The sequence below is a fragment of the Macrobrachium nipponense genome, chromosome 4 (assembly GCF_015104395.2).
Source record: "Macrobrachium nipponense isolate FS-2020 chromosome 4, ASM1510439v2, whole genome shotgun sequence".
NCBI classification, from domain to species: domain Eukaryota; kingdom Metazoa; phylum Arthropoda; class Malacostraca; order Decapoda; family Palaemonidae; genus Macrobrachium; species Macrobrachium nipponense.
In genome coordinates this window covers 124,174,778-124,191,073 of record NC_061100.1, presented here as the reverse complement: position 1 = coordinate 124,191,073, position 16,296 = coordinate 124,174,778, and the positions used below count along the sequence as shown (strand labels likewise).

General features: G+C 38.5%; 1 protein-coding gene across 2 annotated transcripts in view; it reads right to left on the bottom strand.

Annotated features, from left to right (window-relative positions):
- The window catches only part of LOC135211125 (tRNA (cytosine(34)-C(5))-methyltransferase-like), a 149,447-nt gene that overhangs the window by 86,198 nt on the left and 46,953 nt on the right, over positions 1 to 16,296 (bottom strand). For both annotated transcript variants that reach the window (XM_064244239.1, XM_064244238.1), the window contains exon 3: positions 4,135 to 4,370. In XM_064244239.1, coding sequence (XP_064100309.1) covers positions 4,135 to 4,370 — 236 coding nt within the window. The remainder of the gene's footprint in view (positions 1 to 4,134; positions 4,371 to 16,296) is intronic.

Below are 16,296 nucleotides of genomic sequence, written 5' to 3'. Positions count from 1 at the left end.
CGGCCAGTATGCTTCCTCCTGGAATTGACATGGCATTTGGACTAAAGAGGGATACCAAGGTGTCGTATGAATTGCCTTGTTCGAGTCATGCGGAATCGGTCTTGCAACACGTAAACGCAAAGATTGCAGGGAGGGATAATTCCTTAAGATCTAATAGATCATTTAAATTTATTCCCCCTCCAATGATAAAGCAAAGGAAATATTATACGACACCGAAGGTCCTTTGCTGTCTAGACAAATGAACCCTAATGTTGTAAGGTTAAGGCCTGGATTAACCTTGGATCAGGTTAAAATGGAGTGCGCTTCGATGACGTACCAAGAGGCTGCTACGTTAGAAGCACAGCTTCTTCTGTCTTTCAGGCTGCTTCTTGGTTAGACCTTTGGTCAACAGCAGTGGCGAAGATTGCATCCTCGGAAGCAACAAGGAAAGTAGTGGATGAACCATTGTTCATTAGATTACTACAGTCAGGTTCCAAGGCGATTGCGTACCTGACAAACGTAAGTGCCAATGTTTGGGCAAATATCCTGCTAATGAGGAGAGATGCAGCAAGTTTGGCTAGAGCTAAGCCGCAATGTGGATTTGGATTCCCTGTTAGCAATGAGGAATGGGGATATCTTGGAATCGCAACTGCTGTTGCCAGAGGTCATACTGGAAGAGGCGATAGATAGAAGAAGGATGGACACTAACGATAGGTTGGTGCAACAGGCAGTTAGGAAAACGTCTAACAGTCAAACTACTCCTTTGGAGGGAAGACAACAGCAGATGTCTCGAAAGAAGACAGTGAGACATAGCATCCCTAATAGAGTCACAAGACCCTCTTCCCCAAAGAGGATAACTCATCGGCCCTTTCACAATAGAAACAACAGAGGAAGGGGCAATAGGGGAAGAGGGAGAGGCTCAAGAAGATAGGATGGGCGCCTCCCATCACTCGGCCACACCAGTGGGGGGTTGCCTGGCAAATCACTGGAAGGTGTGGCAGGAACTAGGGGCAGAGCAGTGGGTGGTGGATGTTCTCAGGATCGGGTATTTGATCCCGTTCGGGGTAACCCCGCCCCTGACAGATTAACCATTACCCCACGTCACTTATGCCCACAAATCTCAGAAGGCCACTATTCTGCAGGATGAAGTGAAGATGATGATGGAAAAAGGAGCTGTGCAACAAGTATGCAGTCCGACCAAAGGCTTCTACAGCAGGATTTTCCTGGTACCCAAAGCCAACGGGGAGTGGAGGACAGTAATAGACCTGTCAACGCTGAATCTGTTTATAAGGAAAACCAGTTTCAAGATGGAAACTCCGAAAACGGTTCTGCAAGCAGTCAGAATTGGAGAATTTATGCTGACAGTCGATCTAAAGGACGCATACTTTCAGATACCAGTCCATCAGTCTTCAAGGAAATTTCTTCGCTTCAGTCTTGCAGGGAAAGCTTTCGAATTCAAGGTCCTGTGCTTCGGATTGACAACGTCTCCTCAGGTTTTTACAAGAGTGTTCACCCTCGTGTCGGCGTGGGCGCATGCTCAGGGGATCAGGCTAATAAGATATCTGGACGATTGCCTGGTGATAGCAAAGTCCAGGGAGAAATTACTCAGGGACAGGGCGGCCCTCCTGCAGCTTTGTCACAGCCTAGGTATTGTGGTAAATCAGGAGAAGTCGCAGTTGGATCCAAGTCAACGTTTGGAATATCTGGGAATGGTGATAGACACAACACAAGCCAAAGTATTCCCGACAGACCAAAGAGTAGAGAAATGCAAACAAGTGGTGAATGCCTTTCTGGGAAAGCAGACACAGGCAGCAAGACAGTGGCAGGTGGTGCTGGGAATCCTAACCTCCCTGGAGAAGCTAGTACCACAAGGAAGGCTACACCTTCGGTCCCTACAATGGAGGATGAAGGAGTTTTGGTCACCAACAGTAGATCACCCGTACGAGCAAATTCCCTTGTCGGCAGAAGTGAGGAAAGACTTGCTGTGGTGGGTGAACGACGACAATCTGACAGTGGGTGTCCCCCTTCAACAATCCTCCCCAGACCTCTTGCTGTTCTTGGATGCGTCACTAGAAGGCTGGGGAGCCCATATGGAGGAGTTGATGGTGTCAGCAAAATGGAGTTGCAAGGACAGAGAACTCCATATAAACGTGCTGGAGTTGAAAGCAGCTTTTCTGGCTCTACAGGAATTCAGGGAGTGAGTAAAGGGACACTCAGTGGTATTGATGTCAGACAACACCACAGTAGTAGCTTATATAAACAAGCAAGGAAGCCTAGTTTCTCGGCAGTTACATGTGATGACAGTTCAACTTCACCAGTGGGCTATAGAGAACCTGGTAGACATCAAGGCCAGGTATATTCCGGGAAAAAGAAACATAGTGGCCGACAAGTTGAGCCGCAGGGATCAGATTCTGGGAACGGAGTGGTCCCTACACCAACAGGTAGTGGACAGGATGCTCATGTTGTGGGAAGGACCGATCATAGCCCTATTCGCAACCAGGTACAACAAAAAGTTGGAAGTGTATTGTTCAGTAGTCCCAGACGCAGAGGCAGTAGCAGAAGATGCGCTACAACACCCCTGGGACAATCTGGACGTGTACGCATTTCCTCCATTTTGTCTAATCCGTCAGGTTCTGAATAGGGTAATGCGGTCTCAGAACCTCAAGATGACCCTGGTAGCCCCGTTATGGCCGAAAGCAGAGTGGTTTCCAGACCTACTGGAACTCCTAGTAGATGTGCCAAGAGAGTTACCTCCATGGAGCAACCTTCTGTGTAGAGTAGTAATAAATAAAAACAATAACAAATTCTTGGTATATTTGTTGAAAAATATTTACATAAATTTACCGAGAACGAAGATTCAGTAAGTTTTCTTACTTTTACATGTTTTTTCTAATATTTCTTTGACTTTTCTTTGTAAAATTACATTTACAACCGACATACTATCGTAAAAGACAACCACAATTACCAACAGCAACCCCTTGGTATATTTACGAGCAAATTTACAAAAAGACGTCATGTGAAAGATGCAATACATTTCCCCTTGAAGTTACAAGCAGAACTGAAGTCCTGGGACGCTTCATTCGTGGTTTTAGCCAGTGTAAAAGTTGCCATTAGTGAATTAATGCGCTATAGAAGTATTGGCACCTCTCTCCCACCCGATTTTTTCCAAATCGATGGCGCTTCATATTGTTTTTCTACAGGATCAATCCATCCATCACCCCAAACCTGTTATTACTACTTCCGAGGATCAATCCCTCCATTAAGGGTTAATTTTAAACCTCAATGTTGAAAATAAAAAGATAAAGAAATAGGTCTACCGTGTGTCAAGACAATGCTATTTTCATCTGAATCCACTGGGTTAGCATAATTGTTACTATCAGTCTCACTGTTACTCATCTTGACTGTTCAAAGCAACTGACATCTAAGCTCTGTCATACAGTAAACAAGACAACTCCACCTGCTTTGGAAAGTGCACACGCTTGCTAACGGGAAAGGAAGAATGGAATATGGGATTGCATCAAAGAATGAGTAAAATCAGGATCATAAAAGTAGGGATAAAATAAGGATGGACATTGCATGGTAATGAATGAGGATTTTCATGATTAAAACATGGTAATAAATGAGGATTTTCATGATTAAAACAAGAAAAAAATGCGCTGAAGTTTCTTTGGTGCAATAAAGTTCTCTCTCTAGTTGTGGCCGCATCTAAGCCCAATTAAACTCAGCCACGGTCTGGTGGTGCCCTATGTTGTTGGTATCTATAGTGCTGCCAGAAGTACGATTATGACTAACTTTAACCTTAAATAAACCTAAAAGCTACTGAGGCTAGACGGCTGCAATTTGGTATTCTTGATGATTAGCATGTGGATGATCAACATACCAATTTGCAATTCTCTAGCCTCAGTAGTTTTTAAGATACGAGGGCAGACAGAAAAAAGTACGGACAGACAGACAATGCCAGCACAATAGTCTTTCCAAACAACTAAAAGTACAAGGCCATAGTTCATAAGTATTCTCAGGATAGTCAGGGAATGGATTAATATGAATTTCCTTTCATCCAACAACAAAGAAATACATGATTTGTATTAAAGTTAAATATATTCACTTCTAATTGTAAAAAATTCTTTTATATATAAAAATAGTAAAATCACTAACCATGGTAAGCACATTGGCTTAAGAGGCTTAATGGGTTCCTCTCCAGCAGCAATTTCCTCGGCTGTAAGTTCTGGAGGTGTCAGTTGCGATAATGGCTCAAAAAATGTTTTCTGCATGACATGTAACAATGCCTGAGCCATTTTCTTGGTACCAGTAATTCTAAATGCAGCAGGCAAATTCTCCTTCATACAGGATATGAAGTCATTCCATTCATTCTCAGGAACAATTTTCTGAGCCTTAAAAGAAACAAAATATAACCTTTGAAATGATGAACAAACTCTGCATTAGCAAACTAGAGAAAAATCTGTATATATAAAAAAAAGAAAAAAAAACTGCTACTAAAAAAAAAAACTAGTTGAAATCAAAGTATAGTTAAGAGTGATTTCACACATGCACACTGAAGTATATTTGGATGGACACGAAACTCAGATAGATCCTTCTTGAATGACTTTATTTTTAAGACTAACTTATAATGATATACAGTTTAAAAGAAGACAAGATAGTTAACAGGGTAGTTATGCTTAATGAGTAGTAAGTATCTGTAAACACAAATATAACCTCTGGTAATAGGTAGTTATAAACAAATACCTAACACCTTTTCCCCTCAGGAAAAAGAATGAAAGATTAAAGCAAATAAAAGGATAAAGCAATCAATAATTAAATGGTGGCATAGCTTTGAATAAATAATACAAAACATACATAATACTATTAATCATTTTACATTCTAAAATAGTCAGGTGATCTACTTTGTCTGGTAGACCTTCGAAGTTTTGGTAATTCAGATATCGAACTATCAGGTGAGTCATCAGAAGTATTACCATTTTCATTTCCCAATATTTTTTCTGCAGCTGCCGCCTCCTTTTCTTCTACATTTGGGATTTCATTCTTCTCTGCACCTGCAACTGCATCGCCTAACTCTTCACGAGTATTTATGAACTCTCTTGGTAATGGCGGGTCTGGATAGCTGACCAACTCTGAAAAATCACGTGCTAAAAGTTCATTTTTGTTATCTTGAGAATCATTGGAGATCAGTCTCATTTGATCAATATGCCTCTCTTCCATATTAAGTTACCGTCCACTTGTACATTGTATGTGCATGGACCCAATTTAAGAACCACAACTCCTCGAGTCCATATGCCCTTCTTGGTATTTTGACGATAATCCCGAACCAGTACCACGTCCCCTATATCGAGTTCCCTCATTGGTTTCTCGTTCTCTGAGGCTTTTCTTTCAATTCGCTGAGATGCATCTGGGTGTAGTAAATCAAGGCGAGTGCGTAACTGCCGACCCATGAGCTCTGCAGGCGTGCGCTTTGTTGTACAGTGAGGTGTAGTTCGGTAAGTCAGTAAAAATTGACACAACTTGGTATTTAAAGATGTATTACACGATTGCAATGTTCTCATCGCCCTTTTCATTCCTTGTTTGAATGTTCTTACTGTATTTTCGGCCTGCCCATTACTGCTTGGGTGATAAGCGGGTATCAGTATATGCTTTACACCATTTTGGGTCATGAACTCTTTAAATTCCTCAGCCACAAACTGTCTTCCATTATCAGACACGAGCTCTACACAAACCCCATGCTGAGCAAATACCCGCCGCATGATCTCGATGGTATTCATAGTTGTAACTGATTTCATTGGGTGTACTTCTGGCCATTTTGAATATGCATCAATCATAATGAGGTACATTTGTCCCAGGAATGGTCCTGCGAAATCAACATGTACTCTTTTCCACGGACCAGAAGGCCATTTCCACGGATTACCCTCAGCACGAGTCGGCATTGGCTGAGTAGCCTGACAAGCAGAGCACCCTTGCACAGTGTTTTCAATATCTTGATCGATATTCGGCCACCACACATGCAAGCGAGCTAATCCTTTCATCCTAACAATCCCCGGATGACCACCATGTAGCTCTTCTAAGATTTGAATCCTATACCTCGACGGTATTACCACCCTGGCACCCCATAGAAGACATCCCTCTTCAATTGAAAACTCACGCTGACGGCTATGGAAGGGTTTCAGTTCCTGTGCTATGTCCTCAGAGTCTGGCCATCCATTTCTTGTATAATATAAAGCTCTAGCCAGTACAGCATCATGCAAAGTTTCCCTTGCAACAGATTTCGCAGTAACAGGAAGAGAGTTCACCTGGTGCATGTTAAATGCAGTTGCTTCTTGTGTCCAGTTTACATGCTTATCTGATGCATCGGAGTCACAATCTGGTAAAGGCAACCGTGAGAGTGCATCAGCATTTCCATTGTCACATGAACGATGTAATTCACTGTCATAATCATAAGCTGCTAACTGTATAGCCCAGCGTTGTATTCTTGCAGCTGCAAGGACTGGAATGCCCTTCCTGGGTCCCAGAATGTATGACAGTGGTTTGTTATCTGTAATAAGGGTGAATTTACGACCATATAAATATTGATGAAACTTCCGTAGTCCAAAGATGATTGCCAAACCCTCACGCTCAATTTGGGAATAGTTACGTTCAGTGGGTGGTATAGTTCATCTGGATTTGGCATTGGATGTTCAGGGTTTTCCACATAACGATTTATGGTGACCTTGAAGTCACCACAGATCCTAATGGAACCATTGTCTTTTGAAACGGGCACTATAGGTGCCGCCCACTCACTATAGTCAACTTTCTCAATAATTCCTTCCAATTCTAGTCTTTTAAGTTCTGCATTCACAGCATCCCTGATTGCATAAGGAACTGTCCTCGCTTTATAAAAGATTGGTTTTGCATCCTTTCTTACACGAATATGAGCCTTTATATTCTTGGCTGTACCCGTTAACATTCTTGATGCATAAGCAATTGGTCTTTCTCCGTTACTGGTGATATGGGAAAGCACTGCTCCAAGTCCTTTGGGTGATGCATCTACTGCCAACGTCACAGGTTTACTCAAATCATAGTGCACTAATACTCCTGTTTCAGTGGTCAGCATTTTTTTAATCACGGAAAAAGCTCTTTCACACTCTACTGACCAATGCCATTTTCTGTCTTTATGCAGTAATTCCGTGAGAGGCGCTGCGACTGATGAGAGATTTGGCACATAGCGACGGTAATGGTTTACCAGCCCCAGGAAGGATTGCATTTCAGACTTTGATTCTGGCCTTGGTGCCTCCGTGACTGCTGCAATGGCATCCTCCGTCATATGAATGCCCTCTTCATCTACAATGAAACTCAAATATTTCAAGGAGGGCTTCATAAATTCACATTTCGACAAATTACATTTCAACCCATTGATGTGCAACCGCTCAAGTACCTTTTCAAGATTGTGTAAATGTTCAGCTTCGGTTCTCCCAGTAAGACTAATATCATCTATGTTGCATCCACAAGGCACTCCTTGCAGAACCTTATCCATTAAAGACTGAAAAAGTTGTGGTGCTGCTGAGACACCATATGGTAAACGTGTATATCTGTACAAACCAAGTGGTGTGTTTTTCCATTCGGCAAACATCAGCCTTATGGTTTGTCTTCCCGCAACGGTAACACTCAAGGAGAGAAGCTTTTGGCCCAACAACTTTTTTTACCTCCTGAGTTTGACCCTGAATCTTCGTGACGTTTTCATCAGCCATTTCCTGACTTAGCGCAATCGAAAATGCTTTCTTTAAGTCAAGCTCCTGTTCACTTAATAGTTTCCTCTGTGCCGAGCGGTTGGCCAATCCAATAACAAACAAGTCTCTTAAAACTTCCTCTTGAAAAGCACCAAACTGACATGTTTCCGCCAATTTCCGCTGCTCCGTTGCATAATCAGTGATGGATTCTCCTGGACGTTGTTTCCTATTGTAAAACTTGAAACGTTCAGCTATCAGGATGGGTTTTGGGTGGAGGTTATTTTTCAAAAGCTCAGTAAGTTCTCGATAAGTCCTTGATGAGGGCTTATTAGGGGCAAGCAATGTTTTCAGAAGTCCATATGTAGGAGCGCCGACGGCGCTCAAGAAAACTGCCCGTTTCTTATCTTCCTCTGTTATGTCATTTGCTAAGCAGAACTGATCAAATCTTTCGACATAATCTTCAAAGTCCTCGGATTTGTCATATGCTGCTATGTTCCCCAAATGCGCCATCCTTAATTTTCCCTTTCGTGAGTCAGTTCCTCGTCGCCATTGAAGTATATTTGGATGGACACGAAACTCAGATAGATCCTTCTTGAATGACTTTATTTTTAAGACTAACTTATAATGATATACAGTTTAAAAGAAGACAAGATAGTTAACAGGGTAGTTATGCTTAATGAGTAGTAAGTATCTGTAAACACAAATATAACCTCTGGTAATAGGTAGTTATAAACAAATACCTAACACACACCAATGGTCCACCTAAGGGTATTAACTATCCCCATCATTGTTCTGCTAGTTTCAAAACTACAGTGATACCAGTACTCAGGTTTAAGAGTGCCGGCCGGCTAATGTCATTTTTCAAGGACAGGACTTTGACATTCATACCACTTAATAAGGTGATTGGGACATCTCCAAACCACATATGATTTTCACCTCTGACTTTCGGTTTTGTGACGCCAGGGCGATTTATCCCGAAAATAGCATTGTGGCACCATACCATACCTAAAAGAGGCGCTATTCCCTGGTTAACCTCTTCATTACCGAAAGTTTGTTTGGAGATAGGTGGGTACCACCATTCAAGTCTACTACACCGCACCGGGTGCATAAAGGTGGTACGCATAGTACCACCAAAACTCCTCTTTTCAGATAGGGACTTCCAATCATTCTGTAATTTCGGTTTGAAGAGTTTGGAGCAAAATAAACAGTATGACACAATGCCAGACGTATGATGAATCCAAAAAAATATTATTACTGCTTATAGTAGTGTGTAGGTGACAGATGAACTGCGTCTCAACAAAAAATCACAAAACCAGACAAGCGTAAACATGTAATAACTTCTACCCAAGTAAAAAACCAGTTGTATCATCATTTACTGTATTTATTTATTTATTCACTTATTACATTTTACAAATAAAAGATATGAACACCAGATAAATGAAGGTAGAAATAAAGCCTTATAGTAACTTTATATATAAAAAAACCAAACCAGAGAAAAAAAAAAGCGAAAAAAGCGATTTTTTCTGAGGACAAGAAACTTGAAAAATTAGTTTAGATACCCCTGATGCCCCTAAAGTTGTTTTCTGTGATGAAACTAATCTTAGAAAACGTAGAAAATGACATCGACCAATTTTTGAAAGATATACTATAAAATTTGCGATTTCCATATTTATTGTCGGGGCTTTCGCTTTAGTTTTTGCTCTCTTTTTTTTGTTATTACGTGCTTATTTACTGTTCTATTTTGATAATACTTTATGTGCATGTTCCAGGTGCGATATACCAACATTCTGTAAGACCGAATTTCTATTTAAGACCGTAGTTTTCTCACCGACCACCAGTGTCCCTTGTACAAGGGACACTGAGTTTCACATTTTTTTTCATAAAATCATTTATTTTCCCTGTAGGATGATAAACAAAATCTAAAACAGAGAATATGCATTATTATAGTGCTAATAATACCTGATAATTTCATTAGCCGGTCTTGATTAGTGTATTTTTGGCAAATATTTTTACGATCAGCACCCCTCCAAACTGGAGTCACTACCGAGAGATTCAGTTCGGCAGCGAACGCAATGTTTACATTCTGCTCACCCACCCGGTAAAGAAGGGGTTAATGGTATTTTTGCTGATCAGAACCCCTGCCAAGAACCAGGGAATGCCTGTATAGACCTGATGTAAACCTCCAATCAAGTGTAGAGTTTTTTTTTCTAAAAGCACTTTCTTTGGGCTAGACAATTTTTTTTCATTATGGTAAAAAAATAAGCCCTATAAATCAGGAAAAAATGTAAGAAAAAAAATGACACAAAAATTGGAAAAAAGGGGTAGATTTGATTGTTCTATAATGTCTTTCTAAGTTCTATACCAAATTTCAATATTATAGCTTTAAAACTAAGTGAGAAGATGGAATTTGAAGGTAAATAAGTATATAGTTTTGAGATACGGCCATTCAAAGTTTTTCTTTGTATTTTTGCAAAGACAATGTTAATCATTCAGGATTATTATGAATTTTATATTCCTTTTTGGGTATTAATAAAATAAAACTATGTTATTTATCATAATTCAATCATAAATGAAGATCCTTTTGCTCAAAGATCGTAGCCTGCGCAACACTCTCTCTCCTTCACTAACTCCGCTAATATCACCAATATTATGATCTTCTGAACTCTTATTAGAGCAAATTTTCTTCTTCTGTATGTTAGTGAGATGTTTTGCTTGTCTTTTCCTCTTTGGCATAAAAACCTTGCCAAAACCAAGAAAAACAGACATAAAAGCAAGTGAATGTCAGAGGTAAAACTCGAACATGTATGTAGTCTCTTTCAAGTTACTACTTGCACTGAAGGGTTTAAAGCTGTCTTCCCGTCTGGTGACTCATGGAATCTCTACAGATGTCATTGCTCATAACTTGTTTAATAATAATTAACAAAATTTACTTTAACAGAAGAAATATTGCATTCTCTTGTACGGATCAGTTTTTGGCTTACTGAGTTACTTTTACCTCTGTAATTATGAGAGTAAGCAGAATTTTGATGAAATAAATCATATACGCATTCTCCATAGCCATATGAAAGCTCCATGAAATTTTTCATGATTTTGCATTTTTAGTCCTATATTGGCCGGCCGGCGCCCTTAATCAGTTCTGCATGGGTGTCTGAATGACAAACTGTCTTCAGTACTGAACAAATTTTTCCTATAAGGAATAATGTTAATTTGAGTAATCTGTTCTAAAATGCTGTCTGAATGATAAACATGATATTGTTATGATACAATAAAGTTTGTTCATACTTACCTGGCAGATATATATATAGCTGTATTTTCTGAAGTCCGACAGAATTTTAAAAACTTCCGACACACGCAGTGGTCGGCCAGGTGGTTAGTACCCATTCCCGCCGCTGGGGAAGGGGGCGGGTATCAGGAACCATTCCCACATTTTCTATTCATAATTTTTATTTCCACTGTCCCCTGAGGGGAGGTGGGTGGGTACTTGATTATATATATCTGCCAGGTAAGTATGAACAAACTTTATTGTATCATAACAATATCATTTTGTTCATGAAACTTACCTGTCATATATATATAGCTGAATCCCACCTTTGGAGGTGGAAGGGACAGAATAGAAGGATTTAGGAAACAAATGCATGCAGATGATTTACATCTTGGTTCCACCTGTTTAGCAATAGCTGGCTTCGTGGTTACTGCCACGTTAAGTCTGCTTGTGCTACTAGAGTTTGCAGCGAGGTAGAGACCTATATAGCTGGTGCACTCCAGATGATCTGTCAACAGGGGCGAGACCACGACGTGACTAGACCATATTGACCATACCATAGACCTTACCTTACCTTACAGTTCGTTCGGGTTGCCCCAGGTCCCTCAGTGTGAGGCGCCTCTAATGTCTACCAGAGAGTTGCTAGTACATCTTCCGGTATATTTTTGCATCTTCCAATCTTGGATGGTCTGGGATGCAGTTTAGATATTTGTCGAGCTTATTCGTAAACACATCTACGCTCACTCCTGATATATTCCTCAGATGAGCTGGCAACGCATTGAATAGACGCTGCATTATCGATGCTGGTGCGTAGTGGATTAATGTCCTGTGTGCTTTCCTTATTTTTCCTGGTATAGTTTTGGGCACTATTAATCTACCTCTGCTTGCTCTTTCTGATATTTTTAGTTCCATGATATTTTCTTTTATTCCTTCTATCTGTTTCCATGCCTGAATTATCATGTAGCGTTCTCTTCTCCTTTCTAGACTATATTTTAATTTTAAGGATTGTAGTCCTTTCCCAGTAGTCTAGGTCCTTAACTTCTTCTATTCTAGCGTGTAAAGGACCTTTGTACACTCTCATTTGTGCATATCCTTTTGATAGTGTGGGTACCATATCATATTGTTTCAATATTCAAGTGGACTACGAACATATGTTTTATAAAGCATAATCATGTGTTCAGCTTTTCTTGTTTTGAAAGTGCCAGTAACAACATTCCCATTTTTGCTTACTTTTTGCCAACAGAATTGCTATTTGATCATTGCATAACATGTTCCTATTTCATCATCACACCAAGGTCTTTAACTGCTTCCTTATTTGTGATTGGTTTCTCATTATTAGGTCCCCTATATGCATATAGCTTTCCTTCTCTGTCTCCATAATTTATTGATTCAAATTTATCAGAGTTAAATACCATCCTATTTACCTCTGCCCAATCATATACTTTGTTAAGGTCTCTTTGTAGAGCGTTCCTATCTTCATCACAAGTAATTTCTCTACTTATTCTTGTGTCATCAGCGAAACTACTCACTACCGAATCCTTAACATTACTGTCTATGTCTTCAATCATAATAACAAACAATATTGCAGCTAGCACCGTACCTTGTGGCACACGGATATTACCTTGGTTTCATCCGATTTCTCATCGTTTGCAATAACTATCTGCTGTTGTGTAAAAATTCTTTTAACCATCTTCCTACTTTATCTACGATATTGTGTTTTCTAATTTTCTTTGCTAATATATTATGGTCTACTTTGTCAAAAGCTTTTGCAAAGTCTAGATAAACCACTCTGTTTCATTTCCGCTTTTCATATTTTTGAATATGTTCTCACGGTGGACTAACAGTTGGGTTTGTGTACTTTTTCCGGGTACGAAACCGTGTTGTCCTATATTAAACAATTTATTTTTAATTTTTTAAATAAATGTTTCATAATATTTTTCTTCATTACCCTTTCATACACTTTCATAATATGTGATGTTAGACTCACAGGCCTATAATTACTTGCCTCTAGTCTTGATCCACTTTTGAAAGTATGGGTGATATATGCTAATTTGTGCTCATCATAAATCTTGCCTGTAATCTACACTTTGTCTAATAATATTGCAGGTGGCTTTGCGATAGAATGAACTACTTTCTTTAACAAAATAGCAGGGACTCCATCCAGCCCTGCAGCAGCTCCATTTTTAATTTCATTAATTGCCTGCACAATATCAGCTTCATTAATTTCTATGTCAGCTAAATATTCACTATTTTCTTCCCCTACTTCTATATCATTATCTTCATTATCTATTCTAGGGGTGAATTCTCTCTTATATCGTTCTGCCAGTATGTTTGCAAATTTCCTTTTTTTCATTCGTTAATCTCCCTTCAATTCTCAGAGGGCCTATTTCTATTCTTCTTTTATTCATCTTCTTCGCATATGAGATAATAGTTTTGGGGTTTTGCTTGATATTTAATAGGGTTTCTTCTTCCAAGTCCCGTTTTTCATTTTCTTTTGATTGTATAATCTTTTGGTTCTGCATTTTCTATCTTACTTTTTAGTTCTATAACTTTCCATGCATTTTTTTCTTTGTTTTGCAAGACCTTTTTTCCACTTTCTGATTTTCTGGAACAAGATCCTTCTGTCTCTTGGTATGCATGAATGGATGTTTACTTTTCTTCTTCGGTATATATTTTTCCACTATTTTCTCCAATATTTTATATAATATCTCCGTATTTACCCCCCAATTAGTCATCACTTACGAAAATGTTATCCCAATCTTTGTTTAATTCTTCATAATTCTGACCATTTTATAATTTTACCTGCTAGTTGTATTTTCCATATCCTTCCACTTTTTCATTTCTTGCTTATCTCTTTTCACTTGCTTTGGAATGAACTGTTAATTCTATGACATTATGGTCTGAAATACTCGCATTATAACTATTATTTCTTTAACATAATTCATCTCGTTCACAAATACTAGGTCTAAAGTATTTTCCTTTCTGTTGGCAGGTGATTTATTTGTTGAATGTTGTATTCTAGTAGCATATCTAATAGCTTTTCGAATTGCCTCTTATCTTCTGCACTACTATTACTCTCTTTTTTATATGTATAAGTACAACCACAATCTCCTATTCGTTCTTTCCATTCTACGAAAGGAAAGTTGAAGTCACCAGATAGGAGAATAGTCCAGTCCTTGTGATTTCTACATATATCATCCAATTTTTCAATTATTAAGTCAAACTCTTTAGTATTAGGAGGTCTATATATTACTATGTTCATCAATTTTTCAGATTCAAATTCTACCGCTATTAGTTCACATTCTGAGTTACTATATTTCTCAATATATTTTTTCCTTGTTTTTTGTCTTTCCCATATATTGCGGTTCCCCCTTGATTCCTATTTTTTTCTATCTGATCTATAAGTTTGGAACCCTTTTATTTGATCATCATTCCCAGTCTCTTGGGAATACCAGGTTTCACTTATATTCATTATACGTATCTATTTTCTTTTCATTTTGGGTTAGTTCTTCTAAGTACTCTATTTTTCTTTTGAGTTACTCGTAACTAACCCTGCGCATTCATCACTATGATGGTTTGCGTGTTTTCTCCTTCATTTAATAATGGTAGTAATAAGGATTTTCCCATGTCTCTTTCCTGTTCTGGTATGTTGTTCTTTTTTTCATTTCCAGAAATTCTGACATTAAAAAATCCAACTTTTCCATAATATTTGATCTTCCTTCATCATAATTATTCATTTGTGTCTGAATCTGCAATTTTCTCCGTTTCTGCAATATCCTCTTGCATAATAAATACAGTTATTATCTCTTGAGTAGAATTTCGGAGCTGATGCTTTGAAATTTTTTGCTGACACCTCTGCATATCTCATTGGTGGTTTGCTTTTCTCTTTTACCTGATATTCTTGATTTCTCTCTTTATTTGTTTCTTTCTTATTTTGGATTTTATTACTTGGTTGGTTATTTATTTGATTATGATTCATGGCTACAGGGTGCATATATTTGCATTTTTTGTCGAACTTACATCCTTTTCCTTCTTTTAGGTTTTTACATATTTTTGGATGCAGATCTCTGCAATCATCCCCATATCCATCTAAGTATGCACATTTACCATATATTTCATAGTTTTGACATATATTAGGATGTTTGTAGTAACATCTTTCTCCAAATCTGCAATTCCCTCTTTTCAAAAGGTTTGCAGATTTTGTCTTTCTTGTCTATTTTTTCCTCTTTCCCGTCATTGTGTAGATCTGGGTAGAGCCTCTTCGGGATTTGCTTTTCTGTTGTCATATCGTAATTTATTTCTTTCGTAGGTATGCTGCTTTATTGCCTCTTATATGTATCAATGAGTATCTCTGCATCCATACTTTTATCTTGTCTTTGTTCCTTATTTTTTTCTGTCATTTCATTTTTGTTTACTTCTCTTCCGTTTTCCTCTTCTTCTTTTTCTTCTCTTCTTCCTCTTCCTCTTCTTCTTCATCCTCAACTATTTGTACATTCAATCTTGATTTAATAACATTGTCTATCCATGATAGACATGTTGAACAAAAAATTCTTGTATCTTTTCTCAAATCTTGTATTACCTCAGCACACTGTGGATGGGTCGGAATGTTGCATGCAGCACATTTTCTGATTAGGTTTTGTGGATTGACTATGCTATACCAAACCTTACACAGTTTGCATGCTTTTGGCATTCTTTTTCCTAATGCATCAATTAGGATATTCACAAGATTCACCTTATTCATTTTCTTTGTCGGAATAATATGTTGGTTTATGTATATTTTTTTTCTTTATGAGTCTCTTGACCACTTGGATTTTATTTGGAACTTCTTCAATTATTTTCAAGATGTTTTCATTAGATTTGTTCCAGTTTGAAGGATTATATCCTTCTAATATATCTATGAATGCTTTTGTATCTTTTTGGTTAGGACTGTTGCTGATTTCATAGATGAGAAATGCCAGTTCCCTTCCTGCTACCTCATCGTATTGCGAATCTGCTAAACACGCCAAATTACGCCACCTCTTCCCGCAGTTGGAACTTACTGCCATCTTGTTCTGATTTATAGTATTACACTTGATAAACTAACTTAGAAGACGCTTTATCCTACTATTTTCACACTAATCTTATCACCGATAGTTCACGAACACTTCTAGATATTTCTCAAATTCTAGTCTTATGTTAAACTTGTGATATCTGTTGATTAATCTGACTTCACGCGGGTACGTCTCACCAAGCAAGATGGCTACTACGAGAGAGGGCTAAGAAGTAAATATATATATATATATATATATCACCACCTGACCAACCTAGCCAAAGTTAAGGTGTTTTAACTAAGGCTTAAGAGTT